Here is a 23,726-nt window from a genome sequence, read left to right as displayed (position 1 = left end):
ACCTTAGCATAATGCGCAAGAATGGGTCTATGGAGATGACAAACTCCTCTAGCCACTGAGGTCTAAAGGAAGGCACTAAGCTTATATGCTAGACATTCAGCAGTGGCCTGGGTGGCTGTACCTGCACCCGTTTTCTTGAGTTGTCAGAAAGACAATGAAGCTCTGAAAAGCACATTTGGCTTGGTCTGGTGCAATGATTACTTGGCACAGTAGCACTGACTGTAAGCACTTCCTGTTTCCTCCCTTGAAATATAAAATTTACCTTATATTTGGAGCTGCTTTACATTCATGCCAGTGCAGTGTCCTCCTATAATCTGTATTTGTTGTGCCCAGCACGAGTGAACTAAACTCTTTAAGCTAATATGAAGGCAGGTTCTTGTCTCTGGATTTAGAGTGGTAAATAAATGTGACCGTGGTTGAATGGGTAAAGGAATAAACTGTAAATAAAGCTAAGAAACTCCTACAAATAAGGTATTTATTTTCTATTTTCTGATATTTTAAAAGATGAAACTCTGAATGACTAACACCATTCCTTTTTAGTTTTATCTCAGAAAGAGTTGACTGTGAGGATTTGCATTTTCATTTGCTACAGAGAGAGAGAGGTAAGTCCTTCTGGCAACATTCACTGTTAGAGAAGGTACTTCTGCTGGTGTGCCTCCCCAGAGGGATGCCAAGGGCTGCTGTGTTAGTGCAGTCTCTCACTGTCCTTAACTCCTGGGCCTTTGAAGATCTCACAAGGCCTCACTTAAGGTTTCATTTGAGGGATGAGGTCTCACTTGAGGAATATGCTCATGTGGTCCTGAACTACAGCTGGAAAACTGACTGGATGTACATCATATCATTGAAGACACCTGTTTGTTTGCAAGAAGGTATTTTTTTTGCTGGGGAATTATCATCCTGTGTTTTCTTTGTGCAATTAATAATAAGGGACAATGTATCCCACATGTCATAACCAAAGTATTTGCTGAAACAGGAAACAAGAAATGTGCAGTGACATTCAGTCTATTTATGATTGAGTATATTATTGAATATATAAGATTTGAGCACTCTTAAACTTTCTGTGCTTCCCTTGGGCACTTTGGTAAAGTAGATATCTATCCACTTGAGTTTGGATTGCAGGTTTTCATGGAGCTTTTGACAGATCTAGGCACTGTCTCCCCAGAACAGGTATTGCTCAGCATCAGTGGATAACTACATTCATGCTCCCCACCTAAACCTTAAGACACAATACAACTTCCATGCATGCTGAAAAGCTGAAAACCAAGAAGTTGCATAGTTCATGCTAGCCCTAAAAGGGTTAACAGTTTTGGAATGTAATAGGTGGAATTTTGTTAAGATTCAGATGCTGAATTTAGGTACTAACTAGGAGAGACTGAGACAGATTTGATTCCCACCCTTCATACGCACTGCCAGGAAATACTTAGTGGTTTATATACGGAAGGAATGGAAAATGAAAGGCTTACTTCTGTGTCTGTATTATTTATTACTTTACAGAATCTGACTGTATATGCCCATGCCTGTGTAGAGGTTTTTTACTTATGTTAACAGCTCTTCAATAAATCTCAATTTTATGATTTTTACAGCAGTGTAAAAGAGAAAAGAGAAATTTTTAATGGACAGTAGGTTCACAAACATTACCAATGCATGTTCTTCCATCTTCTGCCAGCTTGTAAGGATCAGTACAGAGACATTTGTAGCTGCCTTTAGTGTTAATGCATTTAGCAGAAGAGGAGCATGGTGGATTAATTTCATTTTCACATTCATTGATGTCTGCAAAATGAGTACACAGTGATCAATAACCATTACAAATTACAGAGAGGAATTACTACCTTCTCATACACACCTTCTACAAGTATTCATAAATGAAAGGTATTGTACACTTTCAATGACACATAGATACTGCCAAAGATCCTCATTGTTACTGTTTAAAGCAAAAAGCTGGGTTTGTTTTGTTTGGATTTTCAGGTTTTTTGTTTGTTTGTTTTAAAACTGGAAACTATGAAAAAAGAAAATGTTGTTTTGGTAATCCGCCAAAAATGACAAATGGCAATTGGCTGAATTTTGGAAAATGCAGACTGTAAACTTGAGAGCTCTTCTTGCACACGTTTATGTCCTAAGATTTCGAGTTCCTCTACAAACTTTTTCCAAAATGTGCTCTAAAGAGGTAGTGACAATAATAACACTGATACATTTCTATACACTTCTAGGCATGATTTTGAGGAGACATAGATTCAGGTCAGCTTTGGATACAAAATTTATAACAGTAATCTGTGATATCACTGCAAACATGGTTGTTTCTAGATGCTATATAAATTCTGTGAAATGACAACGTCCTGACAGAATGATGAGGAGATGGACAATTATCCACTGGAAAATGTACATAAACGTATTGTTCCTGAGGCTATTCAAGATCTTTCACTGTCACATTCTGATTACATGATGAAATGGGAGTCAGTGTGACATGCGGGAAGGAAAGTACTCAATGAGGGAAAGAATGGAGTCTTTTCCATATTTCTGCATCTTTCTTCTTTCTGTGTGATATTTACTTGCAGGACTTGACTCAGTTGCCTAAAGATAGGTGTCCAGCTCTGTTTTAGATAGTTTCCCATTAGTCCTGTATAATACTTGCCACCTTGCTCAATGTCTCTGACCCATGGTCCTCGGAAGCACTGCAAGCCCATATGTGGGCAACTAGCTGAGACTTCAGTGTCTTTTCCTTTTGGTTATGTTTCTTTCCTTCCCTATCACAATGTTTGATCAGCTACTTCAGGCTAAGTAGCTCTTTTTGATCAGTATTAGAAACTGACCTTGTAGGAATGATTTACTGACTTAGCTTAGTATTGTCACTCAGATCACTTAGGGAATTCTGTCATTGGAAATAAAATCAAGTCTGACCTTCTCTTAAATTTTAATACAAAGCAGTAGCTGTGGCCAAAGCTAGCCATCAACTGAGACAGTCAAGAGACTAATCATGCAGGGAATAATCTTAAACTTTAGAACACTTAAGAAACACTAACTCTCATAACACCTCTCTGAAGCAGGAAAATAATCTGTAACTGTCAGTGTTTAACAAATAAGAAATGAAAACAAAAACAGTGGACAGACCCCAAAGTTAATGAGTTGCAAATGAACTCAGATGAGAACTAGCTTCTTGTGTCTCTCTCAGGAGGAGTATAAAGTTGGGTTTTATTGTTAGCTGCACCTAAATATATATGTGTTTGTCAGAATAGCTCTCGATTTCAAACCTCATCTCCTCTGTGACATCTGTTTCTGGAAATTTAAGCTTAAACAGGAAAAATAATTTCCACTTGCTCTGCACCTCTTCAGGATGAAGATTCCCGAATAAGTATTGCTCCCTTCAAGACTACATTTTGTGTTAACTCCCACTGGCTTCATCATTGCCTGGGAAGGAAAACCCTCACAGTCTTTGCCTGCACTGTAATTCAAATGTGCTATTTCAGCTTTTGTAGATCCATAGTCATGCTATCTGTTAACTAGCTCACTCTTTTTTCCATCACTAAATAGTGCATATCAGATCTTACCAGCCTACTCTACTACTCAAAGAGAGCAGCACTTTATTAAAGCAAAGTAAACAGAGTTATTTATCAAGAGTAAGATAAGACTTAATATAAAGGAAGGTAGCATAGCTTAGCACTGAATGACTTCCTGAATCAATAGAAATGATTTCTGTCAAAGCCAAAGTTAGTAAGCAGGAATTAACAGCTCTCAGATTCCTATGCTTTTGCCAGCAGGCCACTCTGTCTTTTCCAGAGCAGCATATAATTTTGAAACCATCTGCAGAAATGCTAAGCTCTATCCTCCTCATTATATTACTTGATTTATTCCTAATTTGTTGAACATTTAAAAGAATGAGAACACATTGCACAGACATGCATGGAACAAAGTGCTTTCTACTGTAAAACTCAAGTAGCATCTGCATAAGTGGATTTTGATGGTTTTCTTTTAATAAAGGCATTGCTTATTTAATGTATGCAGCAGCTTGTTTTCCTATAGCAGATATACAGTCTTTTGTTTACATTATTGAACATATTAAAAGAAACTGGGACAAGGAATGATTCATTCATATAACTTATTTATTCAGTTTGCTGCCAGAGCATTAATCTATTGAAAAGATTTTATTATAATTCATTTAACAGCTTTAGTTCTTTATATGGTATATATGTGGGTGGAATTCAGTGGATAAATAGGATTTGAATAAAGGGAAGAGCTGCAAATTTCATTTGACTTTTTCCATACCAGGTATACAATTAGAATGAATAGCTTTCTATTCTGCTATCACAGAAATACTGATAAGCAGACTTCATTGCAGATCAGCTGCAGCACTTGCATTCAAATTAATTTAGCACCATTCATAATATATTCCTAAATATGGCCTTTTCAGGTTTCATTTTCTCTCACGTTCTTCTAAAGCTGAGCAGATTGAGAGTGTGTGTGTACATATATATTTATATCTAAAAAATATATATATAAATAAATATATATATATATACACACCATTTTAAGCACACACATTTGAAATGTGAACAGAGAGAATTCATCCTTCATAGCTGTGAAGAGTGAAGGTCTTGTAATTAAATATTTGCCACATTCTTTTTCTTTGTATCCTATTCTATTCAACAGTAAAAATAAGGCAAAAGGAAGAGAGAAGATAAAAAAAATTCAAATAACAGAAAAGTATTCCCCTGAAAATGTGTGTAAAATGTTGAAAGACAATAACTTTTTACTGATTTTTCACCTGCTCTACTTTTGTGCCTACAGAAGTAATTCACTTCTGGCAAATCTTTCCACAGCTATTTGTGGGAGGTAGGTTGGAACTGAAGTGGTAATTAATTTGTTTAATTTCACTTGTTCTCTTCACAGTATTTTTTTATTTGTCATTTTTGCTTAACTTATTAGGATGATACATGAACTACTGGTGCTGAGCTTATTTTGTATCTAGAACGTCCATTGGAACAGTGTTAGGAAAATGTCAACTGTCTGTCTTGCCGTTATGTAGAATGTCGGAAGAAGCAATGTATAAGTCTGATTTGCTGCTTTTTTTCCTGCTGGTTTTTAATTGACTCATTTTTGCTTAATTAAGTAATTTTTAGTGACATTTTCCTGTCATCCACCTGATTGCTGAATCAGGATGGGCAGAGATTGAGATAGCAATTCTGGAGTAAGAATTATACTGCTACCTACAAACCCAGAATGTTAACTACAAGAGAGCATAGGAGAGAGTTCACTTCTGATGAGCTGTGCTGGACTTAAGCTTTTAGAAAATTCAGAAACAACAACAAAAAAATAGATACCTATACAAACAGGGGCCTCAAAGTTCCATCCTTTACTTGTGCAGGTTAATTGCTCTTCTCCTTGTAATTGAAATCCGTATCGACATGAATAAGTCAGTGTAGATATTCCAAATTCTGAACAGTATACAAAATCACCATTTTCCACACTATTTGGTGTTCCACATATTTCCTCTATAAATAGAAAGACTGTATTACAAGCTGTTAAAAATTTGCCACCTTATTCTTGAAAATAGACATTATTCTCCATTACTGCTATAAATTAACTTCAGTGAAATTACATGTTTTAAGGTGATTAAGAATTTAATTGTTCATTTCTGGACAAGAATTTATATGGAATACCTCAGGTTTGACTAATAATCCTTTTAAAATTATCTTTAACTTCTAACAATATATTCTTGGTCAATGTTTTCTGCCTAAGAACTCCTGCCCTAATTGTCATAATGTCTGGATATCTCACAAGCCATTCATGTTATCAGAGTGAAGTTGGCAAACACTGTCTTTTTTACAGAGGAAGTTGAGAAGGAAGGAGAGAAAGACCTAGATCCCATTTCTAAGAGGTAGAAATACTAAAGATCTGCACAGACCAGTAACTGAAGAGCTGCCACAACCAAGGTCAGTGCTCTAACTGCTGATTACTCTTCCCTCCCATCAGAAAAGACTGGTAATTACCAGATTACCTTCCTGATAGAATTCTTGCCAAGCTTCTAAATTCATCCCAGGTATGTTGTCACAATGCTTAAAATCCTGTGGAAACTTTCCAAGTTGAAAGGCATCTGCTGGCACTTCAGAAATCCCTGTATTGTCACAAATCACGCGGGACAATGAGTGTTTTTTGAGTTCATGCTTTTGAGCTTCTGTGAAAACATTATCATTTTCCCACCAAAATCTGTAAAGATTGATAGAAACATTTTGAAAAGATCAAATTCAAAGAGGTGATTATTCTTACTTTCACAGTACCATATGTAAAAGACCAAAAATAAGAATTACAGAAAAATGTAGGTGGATACAACAATAATAAGAGTAAACACCATGATCTGCAGACTTACATACCCAGCTTGAAAGTCGTGAAAAGGCTAGTGTGAGTCTGACGTACTGGTTAATTCATATGATGTGTTAAAAGTCAGCTGGTTAAAACTATTAAGTATTCACATTTGTAGAATTACTATTCATTGAAGATACAGGGCCACAAAAATGTTACAATCCCGAGAGAAAAACTTGGAACTAATTTGTTTGAGCTGCATGCTTAATCTTATGCACACCAGCATTCACTGTGCACTCATAAATTTTTTTAAGCATAAATTACAAGAGTAGCCATAATAGTTTTCCCCATACCATAGCTTTTGAATTCTGCTTGCCATTACTGAATGGTTGCTATGAAAACAGATATTGCTGAATGTCCCTCTGTTTAACATGGGGTTCTTTATTTGCTAAGAAAGCTGTAGATATGCAGATTAATTATAGTAGGAAATTGTAAGACAGTAATTGTGCTTTTGATCACACAAAAAGGTAAGCTAAGAGGACTGTCTGGAACAGAAAGGAGCTGCTTTTTCCATTTTGTCAGATTGAGAGTGCTGTGGCAGAACAGAAGAACCAGTTGGTGCTACAAAGGGGTATCTATTAAATGATATATATTATAATATTATATATAATATATATATGTGCTTACACACATACATACATGTTTAAAGATAAAAAGAAGGGGAAAGAAAACACTGGGGAAAAAAGAAAAGATAAACATTTTGTACATAAAGACACGACGTGAATGGCAAAAACATATTTCTGGGGGGTTTGACAGCATATCTGCATTAGTACATGAAACAGTGTTAAGCACTGCTAAACTGCTAAGGTAGTTCCATGTGGTACTCAGGCCAATTAAGATTTTCCCAAATGCTCGGCAGGATTTGTGGTAACATGTTCTAGGACCATTAGCAGTAGAGTATGGACGTGATCATACTGTACAAATTAACCTCAGGTTTAACATAGGACTTGGACATCCATAATACTGGGGGAACAAGGCTGGGGTTTCTAGAAAAGTCTGTGTTTTTTGTGTTTACATTTTTCTGATCAGAAGGGAACAGTAACGTTGACCGTGGACCCTGTGCAAACTGGTGCATGTTAGCATGTTGGGTTTTTTATGAGCCCCCTGAAATGGTACCATGCAAATGAGAAGTATGATAGTCCTGTTTGTCTTCTGGGGAACGTGAGGGCTGCTAGTGTGCCCTGGGGGCTTTTCAGGGCAAACTGAGCCCTGCTGCCAACAGGAGTGTACTGGTTAACTAAGGTAAGTGCATGTGAAATTTTGGAAAACTGGCTTTATTTATAGGCAAATAGTTACCTACAGAAGGACAATCTGGGGAGAAACCTGCCCTACTTTGTCTATATTGGAGGAGGAGGCAATCTACAAGACCAGGGATGGAGTGAATGTCCTACACCTGAGAAGCACCATGTCAAGAAGTGCAGGAGAGATGAAGGGGCTGGAGAGAGAAAAAAAGAAAGATGCCTTCCTCCTACCCTTCACCTGTACACTGTCCCCAAACTTCTCAGAGCATCCTGAAACTCATTGACCACTCCCAGGTCCCTTCCCATAACCAAAGCTATCAGAGACTTTGCTCCACTCAGCTCTTCCACACCTGTCATTTTCTCTTTCATGTACAAAACCTATTCTACTTTCATCACAAAATTCAGTTTTATCTACACTGCTAAGAAGGCTTGAGCAGAAAATTATTTTTTAAGCTACCAAGCAGATGATAGGTGTTTACTCTAACAAAGGTTGCTCCAACAGATCTGGATCAAGCGACCAAAATTTTCAGGTTAATTTTACAGGTTTAGAGTAAAAAAAGAAAGAAATGAAAGAAAAAAAAAAAGGCTCAAGCCCTCCTATGCAAGGAATGACAAAATCAGCTTCAGCATTTTTGCCCAACTATTACAAACTCTGAGGTCACAAAATGGTTCAGAGTAGGAAGAGATAGGAAAAGAAAGTCCAGGCTGATGGAACAGAAACCATTTGTTCCAGGTGATTTGGATGAGGTTAAGACAGTGCCTGAGTTTAGTACACTGGAAAATTAAATCCATTATTTATCAGGTTACTGACAAAAGGTTTTAAGGCTATCAGGATGGAGTTCAATGAGTCAAAAATTCCACTTAGCCTTGATTTCTGAACTTAAATGAGTATGTTAGAAGAGATGTTTTAAAATCCTTATTTACTGACATGTCAATTAGGGTATCTAGTAAGCATTTAGTGTTACTAGTGCAGATACAGATTATGTCCAATACTCTATCTGACAAGAAACTGCAATGAATATTAGACTTTTCCATTCTTATACTTACTGTGTGACAACTATAACATGTTTTTATGTACTTCTAACTTCTCTTAGTTAATTCCTTATCAGAGAGTTAATGACAATACTATTTCTCATTTAAGTTAGCTGACACACTTTGTGGCAGAAACTTGGGGAATACTTTTATTATTAGAATTATCTTTTTCTCAATTTGAAGTTAATGTTAAATTATGTTTACGTTTGATTAATGCTAGTAGTATCATAAGACACTGAATAATAAGAAGTATCATAAGGCACTGAATAATGGGAACAAGGCTGGAAGGGCCTCGATAGATTATCCTTCCCCAGATAGGGCCAAGTATGTCTGTATGATTCAGAAGACTTCCAGGCATGTTTTTAACACAGCTGAGTGGAATGTTTGTTGTCTATACAGTTTGTACTAATAAGATATCACCTTTATGACTAGCATCACTTTTTCCTGTAAGCTAATTAATTAACATATTTTAAAGTTCAGATTTAAATTCTGCCTCGGATGCTTATTTACATCATGGTTTCTTTTAACAACAGTGACTTATGAGAGGAGCTTAAAGGTGAGCCTAAGGATCAGACGTACTTAAAACACCACTGCTAGCATTGTGTGAGCAGTTTAAAATTAGTCTTCTCATGAGATTCAAAATTGCTGCCACAAGTACATGATGGAAATGAAAAAAAGGTTGGTTTTATAGTTGTTTTAGGAGCAGAAGCAAGATATAAGCTGCATCTTGCACCCCTTTGTGATCTGAAGCTGAATTTCTCCTGCCTTCCTGGTGTGGAAGGTTGAACTGACACAAGATCATGGTGGTGGTTGTGCAGGGCTGGGTGAAGGGACATACTATGCTGTGTCCGATGAGGCAATTCTGGGAGCACTCTGCAGTCCCAGTTCACATCAAACTAGGTACATGGTGTTTTTATTATCCCCTCTAGGAAGCCTGAATTACAGCTCTCTGCCTTTCCTTTCTGACTTTGCTGTGGTAGCCGTGGAAAATGCTGAGGTTCTTCCAGTTAAGGACTCTGAGCTCAGTGCAGATAGCTAAACCCTGCACAGTACTGCATCCACACAGAAGTTAGCTGCCTTTGGCACAATTAACTGTTGCTGGCACCTTGCTTTTCCACCAGGAGTGCAAAGTTGGGCATCTCAATACCACAATCTCCATCTAATTTGTAATTGAAATTATATGCAGACTAAAGAAGAATAAGCAAAAGCTCACCCAACAAAACTGAAGGAGTGAAATTAAAAATGTGGAAGTGGCAGGGAATAATTTGTTTGAAGCCTGTTTAAGTATCATGTTGTCTTATGTTCTGGGAAGTATCCTCACATATTTGTAAAAACTCCATTGCTTCTGCATATTGCACAAATGATTCAACAGCATGAATAGACTCACCGGTCACCATCCCTTAGTGCTTTCATTTGCTTTCCAATTATACACGCAAACAGAGGACCGGTTCTAGCACCTGGAAGAAGGTCTTCTACCAAACCACCAAGCCAAACATCAATATTGCTGGGATTATGGTACAATTCCATGATTTTTTCAGTGACATTGTGATTGGTTATTACTGCATTCAGGTCAGTTTGAGTTTCCAGTTTTGGTAAGCCACAGAATTCTCGCCAGTCATTATAACCTGTAAAAATTATATTAAAAGGAAGATTAGACTTGGCTGTTAAGCTTGATATAGGCAATTAATAAATTTATAAGCACGGGATTCTGACAACCTTAATCATAGTCATAGACAGTTATGTCTAAAAAAGGCATATAATTGTTGGTTAAATTGATTGGGGAAATGATGGCAGGATCTGAAGCTACAGGATTGTAGTTCATTGCTACATCATTTTCATGAAGGAAAACAAAGGTTTAAAACAATTCTTCTATATTTATGTAATGAAAACATGATAATAGGAGCATGCACTTTGTCTTGAGATTTCCAGACTAGGAATATAGGAGTTAGGTGAAGCGTGGGCAAGAAAAACCTGAATGAAGTTAGTAACTGTGAGGGTGGTGAGACACTGGAACGGGTTGCCCAGAGAGGTTGTGGATGCCCCCTCCCTGGCAGTGTTCAAGGTCAGGTTGTATGGGGCTTTGAGCAACCTGGTCTAGTGGAAAGGTGTCCCTGTCCATGGCAGGGATGTTGGAACTAGGTGATCTTTAAGGTCCCTTCCAACCCAAACCATTCTGTGATTCTATGCACTAAAGCACTTTACTAAGGACAGTGTCCTAGGGTGCATGTCCAGCTCTCTGGAAAGTATATTTCTTTTACATTCTTTTACATCATTGGAATTAATCCCCCCAATCTCCCAACAAAACTTTAATTTCTGGTCTGGGAGATCAGCCCTCCATTTCTACCCTCATGTAGCTGAGAGCTTTAAATTCCTGGCTGGAGTCAGACTTCATTTCTACTGTCCAGGGCCAACAACTTGTGTATTCCTAGCTGTGAGTCACACAAGAGAAACAGAGAGGGTTGTCACCCAGAGACATAATGCCCTTTGGCAATCAGTCAGTCCTACCTCCATGGGTGGGGCATTGGGCTCAGAGCATAGAAAGGCAGTCAGCTTTATTCCTTATTCATGCAGACAAGTGGTCTGATCAGGTAGAGGGTCAGGACACAGTTTTAGAAACAAAAAAGAAAGAGGCCCTATCTACCATGCTGAGGCTTGCTGCTTCTCCTCTCAGAAGCTGTGGCATTTTTGTAAGAGGTTTTTACACAGGACTGGGAACCTAATGTATATTTTAACAGCTGATGCAACCAAACTGAACTAAACTCCAGCATTCTTCCTCTAAAACAGTACACCCATGGCCTGATGGGCTAATGCTGCTTGACTCTTAGTTCAATCTTACCCTGGGTTGACTGGAGTAAGAAATCCAGTGCAAAAACCAGGCACGAACATATAATATTTCTCAAAATAAGGTGTGCACCTAAATAAGCCATCTACGCTACTTCTGGAGACACCTCAACACTTTCTACGGTCGGTAGAGCCAATGAGGTTGTGTCTAAGTCATCCTGTCCCACAGGCTGGGAGCAGCCTGCCAACGGCAAGTAGCAGCTGCAGGCAGAAACTTCACTCTTCTGGAGTTGGTCCCAGCAAGAACAAGCCTCAGGTACCTACATCAAGCACACCCAAATCCACTCACTAATACTGTCCTTCCAGATTCCAGACTTAACAGGTTATTTTAATTTCAGATGCTGGGGAACATTTTATTTCCATCAAAATTTAAAATATTAGTTACTTTTCTGATTACTAAAGCAATTACTTAAAAGCTTACGATTACATCCCAAATATAAGCAGTTATAATTCAGTTACCAGTTGGAAGAAAATTCATGAAAAATCAATAGACCTGGGAGTCCGTGATCACGGCCACGCTGTAAATTTAATGATGATAAATCAAGTGAGCCGTTATTGGACAACACAAACAGTTTTTCTGTTAATTCCTCATTCAATAGTTGATCTTGCACCTGCAGTTTTGCTGGATGTGCTAGAAGACCCCTTAGTAAAGGATCCAAACCTCCTTTAAACACAAAAATAATATAACGTTACAACATATATATAAACCCTTATAACTTTCTTAATAAACATGAATGCATGTATGCTTCTATGTCTTTTAAACATTGGCCACAGGCTTTTACATTCAAACATATGCAAAAACGCACTGCAGGTTGATATGGAAGTAGTAGTGCTATGAAAAGGTTCCATCTGCTTCTTCAGGTGTAAGAAAATTCATCCACAAAAAAGATATGAAATATCTTCATCATCAATCATCAATCCATTGTCAATCTACAAAACTGGTTTAACGTGGAGAACTACTTTTGTCTGATTCAGAGAACTATTTAACTCAGAATAATTATTCCAGTTCATGTTAATGCTCTGGAATCTGTTTAACAGCTTAAATCAGTGATGTAATTAAATAAATGTTCCTACTCCTAATTCAAGATAAGTATCTTTGAAAAAAGTTACAATATTCTGAAAAAAAAAAAACAGTTTAAATGAAACCATACCTTCTTTAATGAGTCTCCAGGGACTAAAGAAAACTTCATGCAAAAGAAGATTTGGGAGTTCTGGATCATCTAAATACTGTGCATTCAATCGCCTTACTATTGGTTGGATTGTTGCATGACCAAAACGAAAAGCAGCTGTTGAAAATACGTTAGAAACCGTAGGATTCATTGTGGGATCATAACCTGTATAAAGGCCAATATACAGATTAAAAGCATCTGGACCAATGATTTTGGGAATGTAATCTCTTAAAGTAATAATCTGAAAGAAAAGAAAAAGAAACGTTTATCATTCAGTGTTTTTATAGATGAATAGTAATGATTCCCACATGCTAAATGCCTTTTTCTGCACTCATCTATCCCCAAGCACTTGGCATGGCTAAGAGCAGTATTAGCTGGTAAACAATATCGTTCTTTTTTTTTCAGTAAGGGGACAAATGACTGTAGAGAATCAGTGTCACGGCTCAGTGCAGTATGACAGCCAGGCCCCTGCTAGCTCCTACCATAAATGCTAGTCCAAAGCCTCCTGAGTAGAGATTACCACTGTTGTTCACTTCCAATCCATGGGGCTAATCCAGCTCACAGGAGTTGTGCCGAGATTTAAAGCCCTGATTGTAACGATGTAAATTATAATGCCCTTAAAAATGGCAATGAAAGCATGAATTACTATAAAATCTTTCGAGAATGGTTGTTGATATAAACAGATTCAATTTTCAGATGTATATTTGTGACACAAACCCTCTTTACTGAATTTTTGAAATACCAGCCTTTAAAACACTGGTCCCCAGAATCATGTGGTAGACGTTTTATGCTAAACTCAAGCCAATTTATAGACTTCTAAAAAAAACACTTCAAAAATGAGAACGCTGATAAACATCTTCAGTCAAATGCTTTTATAATGTAATAGCATTACAGTTGCATGAAAAGAGCATGAGTAATCATGCCCCCCAAAAAAAGAGGAAAATGATCTAATGTTCCAAATAAAATGAAAGTGCATTATCGGTTAAAGATTACGCTGAATTCAATAAAGCATAAAGGGATGAATATGAAGCATAATGAACTCAATAAAACACCTTATAGATTCAATATAGTGTGCAATAAAATAAACAGACAAATGTACTTTGAGCTTGATATAGTGCATATTGAAAAGCTAGTTGGCATAAAATGACCTTATGAAAAACTTGTATCTTTATTTTAGTCACGGCACAGAGATAAGCAAACTTTGTTTACTTTTCTCAGAAGGCAGAGGTAACCACCTCTTTACATTTTCAGGTTAGGTCATGCAGTGAACAAAATATTTGAAAGACAATAGGTTAGAATTCCTTTTACAGCTCCTTTAATACAACATATGAAGAAAAGAAAATAATTGCTAGAAATTAATACTGACACTGCCATTTGAGAAGTTAACCTTTTGCTACATTCACAAAGGTTTTGCAAGACAACTATTCTTTCTAATTTTAGATTTAGAGTTAGTTTTTACAACCAAAGACTTTACATAGGACTAGGTTAGCCACAGATAAAAACATCCTGATACGACTGTCATTTTTTGGCTCATTGTAAACGAAATCTTAAGCTAAGCTGCTCGTAAAGGCCAGATTCCCCGAAGGAAAGGGCAATTTAGATTTTTCATTTGCTCCAGAGGTCAGATCTTAATTTCTTGTTTCCTTGGTGGGGGAAGAGGTGTTGCCATTTCAAAACATGAAAATTAAAAGGCTAAGGTAAAAAGGGGTCTTATGCTTGCCTTGAGCTAGGAGGGGCATCTGTTTGATGGAAAGTTCCAATGGCTAAATAAGGCTCCATCAAGTGGAGGTGATTTTTAGACAATACAGACTAAGAAGATGTTACCAATACAGTAGAAGATCATGCTGCCAGAAAGAATCTGGAGTCTGACAGAGAACCACATCTAAAGTACATCAGCATGTAGCATCCAGTCTTTGTGTAGTCCCTGAACATACCTTGCCTGAATATGTCTGTGCGAAGTCAAGGAGAGGCTCGTTACAAGTTCTCATAACTGACGCATAAATAAGTTTTAAACAAGGTGTAAACAGCTGACAAACAACAAAATTATTTTTGTTAAAATTCTTTTGCATTCACTCCCTGTTCTGAGAGAATGATTTGAAAGATTTATTTCCTTTCATATTTGGCATAAATAAACATAATATTTTATTTCAGTACAGTGTTCCTTCAACAACTGAGATTCTCCTGTGGAAACAAAGGAATGTGCTTGTCTGAAAACACATCAGTAAAATCGGAGCCAGAAAGGGACTACATGGAAAAGAAATTGCAAACAGGTACAATGGATTTCTCTACCATTTATTACTTATTTTGATTCTACTTATGAATAATAATTTAACTTTCAGGTGTTTGCAGCAGCATAAGGGATTTATGTGGACGTAATGAGTTTGAACCTGCAGGGTACTGGGTGGTTCCAACTCCTTGTGAGATTTGTGAGATTAGTGGTAATCCAAGCTCCTCTTAGGAGACATTCAGCACCTCATAGCATCAAATCCAAGCTCCACAGAAGCCTTGTGAAGAAATTAATTTAAATCGATAATGTCAATATTTCTACTGTCTCACAGCAGTTATTGTTTCAACAGTATAATTCAGTGAAAAATGATGACAAATGGGCACTGTCTTTTAAACAGAAGCCCATATGCTCAATATTTAAATGACCTTAGTAGTCTATATGACCAGATAGTAACAGAGTGATTGAGAGCATTTAAGCATTATTCATTTAGTCATATCAGAGAAAATAAAATTCTGATTTCCTAGCAATTCAACCAATCATTTGGTAAGTATCCAGACAGAAACAGAATCTGGGTGGCTACAAGACTATCAGAAAAGGCTTTGTACAGATTTTACATCATATCATGAATCACGTATGCACTACGTATAGAAAAGTAACTGAATCCCGACCTGCAAACACAATAATACTCCATGTTAAACAGGCTGTTAGTGTGAAAGGCAACATCCTTCTCATTCGGAAGGCAGAATTACAACAGGGGTTCCCAAGGGTCCTTATGAACTCAGCGAGCATCTTGGCTGAGTTTGCCCCCAGGCTGGGCCACCTCCAGCGGAAGTCAGCCATACTTTAGATTTTTGGAACTAGGTTACATAATTCTAGATTATTGTTGAATTTTTTTTTCATGTTAAATGCTATTTCAAATTAGGTGCAAAAGATACAGAAATTCATATTACTTCTCATAAGCTTCAGCAGACTTTGCTTGCCAAAACCCCTCCAGTATTTTCCAAAATAGGTGTGAATGGGGCACGATGGATGGAAAAGGAAAATAAAAAAGAGGCTGGAAGAGAGTATATAAAAATATGTGAACTATCATAAGAATAAGTAAGACCAAAAGTCCAACTTGTCTTTGCCATTGGCCAGAGCTAACTGCAAAGGAATAGCATCTCACTGAGATAGTGAAGAGCCAATTAAATGAAGCTCTTGCACTTGGGGAAGATTGAAGACATAATAGAGAACAACCAAACATAGCAATGATGTTTAATTCATTAAAGTGTTATGCACAGTTAGTTTGAAGTTCTCACTGTAGCTATTAAAGGATTTACAGATGATGTTGAAGTCCTAAGCTTTTCCGTAAAGGGTGATTGTATGATAATTCAATTTTTAATAAATAATGAACACATTAATAGAGTTCCGTTAACAGTCTGAACTATACTCTTTATAAACATGAGTTATGACAGTGTGCAACACACACTCTTTTATAATATCTATTATTTATCTATATATCCTTTATGATTTCATAGAGTTTAAGCTCTGAGAGTAGTTATCTAATTGTCTCATTTCACAAACAAGTTTCATCCAAGTCAGCCATGTTGAAGCCATTAATTGTAGTTAAATTAAATATGTCAGCCACAGAAGACATTATTATCATTAATATCATAATCATGATATTAATAATGACACATCATTAGGTTCCTTTCTGCCCAACTCTCTAGCCTGTCCAGGTCTCTCTGAATGGCAGCACAACCTTCTGGTGTATCGGCCACTCCTGTGTCATCAGCAAACTTTCTGAGTGTACACTCAGTCCCTTCATCCAGATCATTGATGAATAAGTCAAGACGCGCAGAGAACACAAGAAGATATGGAAGGAACTGAAAAAAACACCTATGTACACACTGAAAACTAAAGGCGGTTGTCAAGTACAATTGGGATCAACTGGCAGTAACTCCATTAATTCAGAGACGGTTCTCTGATACTGTAATAGACCAAAGAGAATTTGATTCAGATTGATCTGCGAAACTCCTGCTTCACTCTGACTAGTGCCACATCATCTGGCTTTCACAATCCAAATGGCACATCAGGGGAAATCGTCTCTGGTAGGAACAGCAGATGTACATGCAATTGCATCCTCCAAACCACGTATATATGGAATAGCAATGTTAAGACTGTAGCAGTTGTATAATTGAGTATTTTTTCCTGTTTTGTCTACACTTTTTGTTTAAAGGAAAACAAATTTAAGCTATTTTCTTTCAAATAGCTTAAAAGGAGGAATCCTAATTCCCTATATTATGTTTTCTCAGGTCAAAACAACAGGAACAAGCAAAAGCAGCAGATCATTCCATTTCAGTTAGTAAATGGCAATGAAAAAATGTCTTTTTGCACAAAACCCTAGGTAAATCAGGGTATGTAGTTTTAATGCTGTATACTGCAGTGTTAATACTTTAGAGTTAAGCATGTGTCATTCCTGTAAAATACAAGGGGAGAGTTAACGACTGTTGTGGTGTATATAAACTACTACTTATCAGTGCAACATGCCTACAATGCAACTTTAAAAATCTGCTTTGTCCAGGTTATCAACAGACAGTTGTTATGCTTGATAACTTTGTCGAGTTTCTATTATGAAATGTTTGTCACTAGAGATATTTATGCTGCCAAAAAAGCATTTAGGAGGGAAAAAAAGGGTCTAGAGAGAGCTTTTTTTCATTCTCCTTATTCTAGAAAGAAGGGAAGGCTTTTTGTTCAATTCTCTGTAATTATGCACCCATAGGTAAAAATTATACGTGAAAGTATTCATTCCAAAAATAGGGAATTTTAGAAATGTGTAGCAACTGAAACTAAATTTTAGAGTTGAAATCTCAAGGTAACTTCAACTACAGCTGTGATTATTGTGCTGGTTAGCATACCACATTATTAGAGGTACTTCAATAATCTCTCTTAAATGAATGTCTCTAAATCAGTTAGATATAATTCAAACACACTTCTAATGAGCCATAGGCAAATCTCATTAGTCTGTGATACTGGTAGAGATAATGAGTAGCCCAGATTCATGCAGCGTATTGCCTTGCACAAAGTGTTTTCTTTCAGGCCATAATCACAGAATCATAGAATGGTTTGGGTTGGAAGGGACCTTAAAGATCATCTAGTTCCAACCCCCCTGCCATGGACAGGGACACCTTTCCACTACACCAGGTTGCTCAAAGCCCCGTCCAACCTGGCCTTAAACACTGCCAGGGAGAGGGCATCCACAACTTCTCTGGGCAACCTGTGCCAGTGTCTCACTACCCTCACAGTAAAGAATTTCTTCCTAATATCTAATTTAAATCCAAACTCCAAGCCTGTGTGTGAAACCTGCCAAGATGAGCCAACGAAAGAAACTAAACCCTGAATGTCATGCAAGCTAAAGGGGCCATTGCCTACAGGGGTAGGGCTCGTGGGGTGCAGGGAGGAGATGACTTTGGGGAACTGTGTAGAATTTCATTAGCAATGTTTGAAGGGATTGTGGGAATGTGTGAAACACTATGGGATGTTCAGGGAAAGGACTAAAGGTGGGGAAAGGTAGGGGTCAAGGTGGACTGGGGAGGAACAAGCATGGGAAAATAGAGGGAAAAAGGGAAAAAAGGGGTTGTCTGAGTGTGAAGAGTTAGCTGATCAGTGTGCTCGTCTGACTGAGCCCTGTGCTTAATCTCTGTAGTTAAAGCTATATTCTCCTGAAATCCTATTTCTGACAACCCTCTCTGTGGGTGTCCTCTCTATTCTGATTGTGCGTGTGTGATCATTAGTGAGTTTCCAGACAGACCAGAGATGATGAGCAGCATAAGAAACTTGAGGACCTGCAAAGAAAGTGAATGGGACACCGAGGCTCAGAAGCCTGTGGGTCCAGGCATCATGAGCTGGACCAGCTCTGGTGCCAGCCACTGTGCAGATGTCTGGGAGACCCCCACGTTGCCTGTGTGTATACCTCACTAATGGGCTTCAATCCTGAGCAGCCACAGAGAACATGGGCCAGGCCATCCGTGCCATTATTTGTGTGAGAACCAGTAGAGGTGCTATGTGTGTGTGCATGTGTATGTGTGTATGTGTTTGGGTGGAGAGGAACCTAATGAAATTCAACAAAGGCCAGTGTAGGGTCCTGCATCCAGGGAGGAATAACCCCATGCACCAGTCGAGGTTGAGGGTTGACCTGCTGGAAAGCGACACTGAGGAGAAGGACCTGAGAGTCCTGGTGGACAAGTTGCCCATGAGCCAGCAATGTGCCCTTGTGGCCAGGAAGGCCAATGGTATCCTGGGGTGCATCAGGAAGAGTGTGGCCAGCAGGTCAAGGGAAGTTATTGTCCCTCTCTACACTGCCCTAGTGAGGCCACACCTGGAGTACTGTGCTCAGTTCTGGGCCCCTCAGTTCAAGAAACATAAGGAACTACTGCAGAGAGTCCAGCGGAGGGCTACAAAGATGATTAGAGGACTGGAACATCTCTCTTACAATGAAAGGCTGAGGGAGCTGGGTCTGTTCAGCCTGGAGAAGAGAAGACTGAGGGGGGATCTTATCAATACTTTCAAATACCTTACGGGCAGGTGTCAAGAGGATGGATGGGGTCAGACTCTTCTCAGTGGTACCCAGTGACAGGACAAGGGGCAATGGGCACAAACTGAAACACAGGAAATAGCATCTCAATATGAGGAAAAACTTCTTTCAGGGTGATAGATCACTGGAACAGGCTGCCCAGGGAGGTTGTGGAGTCTTCTTGTCTGGAGATATTCAAAACCCGCCTGGATGCGACCCTGTGCAACGTGCTCTAGGGGAACCTGCTTTGGCAGGGGGTTGGACTAGATGATCTCCAGAGGTCCCTTCCAATCCTAACCATTCTGTGATTCTGTGTGCATGTGTGTATATGCACTCACATACATGCCTACTGGGCATAAGTGTTTGGTCTTGTACTGGCTGGACCTGAGGACAGGGAGCCACAACACCCTCCCATCTATTGGGCTAGTACTAGAGGAATCCATCTGGGTCCTGATGCCATTCCGGTTTGACTGCCTCTAAAACTGTGAGCAAGCAGATTGTATTTTGTGCAAGAAAAATCCTTTTGAATGTTTTCATTTTGTTTTGTTTATGATAGGGTCATGTGGAGGTCTGCAGGATTTGAAGCTGTCCACACTGAATACCAGAAATGTGAGGAAAAAAAGGAGTTAAAGCCTGTGTAGATAATTCAGGGGTGGGGGACGGAGGGGGAGAAAAAGGAGAAATATTGAGTAGAAATAGTTTTTCCTGTTCTCAGGTCTAACATAAACATTCTAATGGACTCTTCTTCTGTATTTTACTATATTTGTTTCTCTGCTATCTCCTATGAAGAGTAGCCCTTGAAGTTTATGCGTTAATGCATCATTGAGAACTTCACAGGCATTTTTACACAGGGAAGTTATTCATTTATATAATTCCTGTGAGAAAGTAAGCATTTTGAACACTATGTAAATACAGAAACGGTACATTTTAATTGTTTCCTTTACCAAAAAAAACCTACAAAGGAATGCATCTGAAAAGGCTTCTTCAATAGACAAAATAGACACCAGAGAAGCCTGTTGAAAGATGAAGCAGAGTAGAAACTGCTATGAAAATCAAAGCACTGAGGGGTCTGGACAAACTAAGGTACATTGCATACGGGAAAGTGGAAAACAGAACAAACTTTAAACATGCCAAATTTGAAGTGGAGAAATAGGTGGCAAATAAAGAGTAACATCATCTCCAAAGCCACTTGCAGTTTTGTGATCGATTCTGTTCAAAGATATTCACTGCAATGTATAGATAAACAAATAAGCAGCCAACCTGATGCAGAGCACCGACAATTTTTCGTGCTTCTTGGTAGACTGTCTCAGCGGTCCAGTGGCCGTTGATGTTTTTGAGGGCTCTGGCCAGGCGGTTGTGCTCTCTCAGCCACAGCGTGTGCATAGCTGCCAGAGACGTGACCTCGCTGGATCGGCTGTCCCCAGCCATAAAGCATTCAATCCTCTCACCTCTGCTTGCATTCGACTCCTGTGCACAAGGTGATGGGACCCGGTCTGTAAAAGGCAGATACTCCCGATGGTTATCATAATATTTAATGTTTACTCTAAGAAGGCCTTCTTTGCTTGTTAAATTCCTCAGCTTTTTTTCCATGGCAGGCGTACTGCCATAGACAGTAGAAGCATCAAGGAAAGAAGTTAAGCCATTGATCTGTTGTCTTGGATTTAGTGCTGATAGATTTCCAAAGAGAATACCATGATCACCAGTGCTGCATGCCGGAGATGAGCGGTAGAAGGGCAAGCAATCTATCCTTGCAGATAAAGTATCATTGGTGGTCACCTGCATAACAAAAAAAAAAAGGGTATTTTTCTGAGGTGAAGGTAACAGTTGTGGATGTTGAATTAAGGCTTGTGTAAATATTTCCATCATCTGTCTCAGTTTTCAGTTCAGATCTCATCTACTGAAGTGACATATTCTAAGCCTGTAGAGATTGTTTTCCTTCGCATCAGATTTAAGCAAAAAGATGATTCAACCTTTTTTAAGCAAAGACAGAAATAAAACCCAAAACCTTTACTCTGTCTTAAGAGCAAGCTGCTAAGGTAACCCCTTTTGTATAGATCTACACCTAAATTAGTCTGCTTCACTGTCAAAATTGATCACAATGAAGAGGTGAACATCTGGTCAAATTACATTCTACTGAACACCAAGTGAAACAGCAGGTTTACATGTATACATAAAAACGTAATGAAGAGTTTTAATGTCTGCAGCAGCACGCTGTAAAAGCTTTGTTTCAATACTTATTTTTAATCCAGTTTCCTAACTAAAAAAGGCATATGTAATTGTTCACTCTGCTTTCTGCCAGCCCCCCACAGTCTTTCTCCCACATTATTTTACAGCGACAGGTGTCTTACAAGTATTAAATTCTGACTGTCTTTATAAAAAGCAAAGGCTGCACATAGCCTCTGCCAAATGAAAGACTCCCCAGTCCTTTATCGGTTTGACCCACACACAGCTGAGAGACTGAGGTCAAATGGTTATCCATCATTTGGGTGCAAGTCAACATGGATGTAGTCTGAAACAGCCTGCCACTCACTCAGCTAGTCCAAATATAGGTAAAGGGAGTGAAAGAGACGTGGGAATTATCAAATGGGATCTTGGGGTTTAGATAAGAGTATTAGAAGAGAATACAGCCCAAACCAGACAGCTAGAAGTTTTGTCACAGGAGAGCACAAAAAATAGTATGTGAATAATGTAACAGATGTGGGGAGGGCAGCAGAGATGTTGGAGGAGGAGAAAAAGGAAGAGGGAGAAAGGTTTTATTCGCATTGTAGGATATCCAAGAGGAAAGCTCAAACAATCGATTCTATTTCAAAGAACAGAGTTCATCACTGAACAGAAAACTGCCATGTTTCAAAATTACTAAAATCTTTTTGCATTCTCTAATGCAGATTTGGCTTTACAAACTCTCTTTTTCTGAAAAGCACATTATTTCCAAATTCTAACTACTGCACTGTGCACCAACAACAAGCCATAACAGCCTGTGAGTTCCAAGAGTTTAAAAAAGATTAACCTCAATTAAAAATGTTATAACAATCATGGAGTCTGAGTTTCAGGGAACATAAATCTAGGGTTTTCTTATCAATTGTTCAACATGAAGTACGTACAGATAACACTTACTAAAGCTGCTGAAATATCCCAGAAAAAAAAAATCTCAAAAAATTTGACTAAGGTAAAATAAATACTTTGTACAGACACCTGAGCTAACCCTTCTTATTTGTATTCTATCTGCTTCCTTTTCATTTTTTCAGAACTTTTTGGCAGAAGACAGAGAATACTGCAGATGTTATATAAAATGATGTAATTTCTTCTTCATTCTTCTAGTAATATAGAGATCAGTCCATGAAGATAGAATAGTCATTAAATTGGGGGCAAAAGAAACAAGGCAACTTTGGAAAGGAATCCAAGAGCTTCATATAGTAACATTGTTACCTCATTTATTATACCAAGTAAAATTTTCTTACTACTGAGAACTCACATCAGTAGGGATTGATACCAATAAAGCATTTAAGTTAGTAAAGAGTTTCATTTGTTTTTCAAGTTTTGTTTGGTAAAGAAATTTTACCAGTATTTCTTCACTACCTAGGTTTTAGCAAATCAAAGTAGATTATTTTTGAAGGAAATATGTAATTTATTTACCTTTTTCTTTCTTTCTCTGATTGCTCAAATCAGTAATTTCTCTGCCTTGGATTTCTATTTAGTATTTGTCTCTATTATTAAGTCTCTTGCTATTAGTGTGGCTTCTTTTTATCTTCAGCTGGTAATGTAAGCGGGAAGCTCATCTCATGCTACAAATACCTGAACTTGACAGACACAGCATTGTATGTGTTTGAGTGCCTGCTGCTTCTAGTTATCAGGAAAACCTGGAAGAATTCAGCTATCACTGGGAAAAAAATGTATGAGACGCCTTTAAGCTGCTAAACAGCAAGGCTCACAACAAAACATATCAACAGTGAATGAAGTTCATACTGAATAATCTTTAGTTAACTGCCTCTGCAATTTCAGTTCAAACCGTTCTGTGCCCCAGTGGAGAAAAACAGCAGTAATGAACATTAAGGGACTGGTGGAACTGCATAATGCAGTCTTTTCCCCTTTTCATGGGATAAGTAGTGTGCAGCCAGCAGCTGAATGTGCAAATGAGATGTTCCTCACGTTATTATTCAAATGACATCAAAAATAACCTGATGAAAAAAAAATACCCTTTTCTGCTGAAGTGGGTACAGAATCACATTTTTTTCCAGAACTAGTGAATAATATTCATACAATTTTTTTCTTTCCTTTGTACAATTCTAGAGGGAAAAAATCCTCACAACAAAATC

General features: G+C 38.1%; 1 protein-coding gene across 1 annotated transcript in view; it reads right to left on the bottom strand.

Moving 5' to 3' along the window:
- Nucleotides 1–1,609: 1,609 nt before the first annotated feature.
- The window catches only part of TPO (thyroid peroxidase), a 63,800-nt gene continuing 41,683 nt past the window's right edge, over nt 1,610–23,726 (bottom strand). The window contains exons 8-14 of the mRNA XM_068396515.1: nt 20,674–21,189; nt 12,617–12,875; nt 11,959–12,129; nt 10,012–10,249; nt 5,990–6,198; nt 5,313–5,483; nt 1,610–1,770 (exon numbers count right to left, since the gene is read on the bottom strand). Of these exons, the coding sequence (XP_068252616.1) occupies nt 1,610–1,770; nt 5,313–5,483; nt 5,990–6,198; nt 10,012–10,249; nt 11,959–12,129; nt 12,617–12,875; nt 20,674–21,189 (1,725 nt within the window). The remainder of the gene's footprint in view (nt 1,771–5,312; nt 5,484–5,989; nt 6,199–10,011; nt 10,250–11,958; nt 12,130–12,616; nt 12,876–20,673; nt 21,190–23,726) is intronic.

The sequence above is a fragment of the Nyctibius grandis genome, chromosome 1, assembly GCF_013368605.1.
Source record: "Nyctibius grandis isolate bNycGra1 chromosome 1, bNycGra1.pri, whole genome shotgun sequence".
Taxonomy (NCBI): Eukaryota; Metazoa; Chordata; class Aves; order Nyctibiiformes; family Nyctibiidae; genus Nyctibius; species Nyctibius grandis.
Note: the sequence above shows the minus strand (reverse complement) of the source record. Positions and strands in the feature narration are given on the sequence as shown.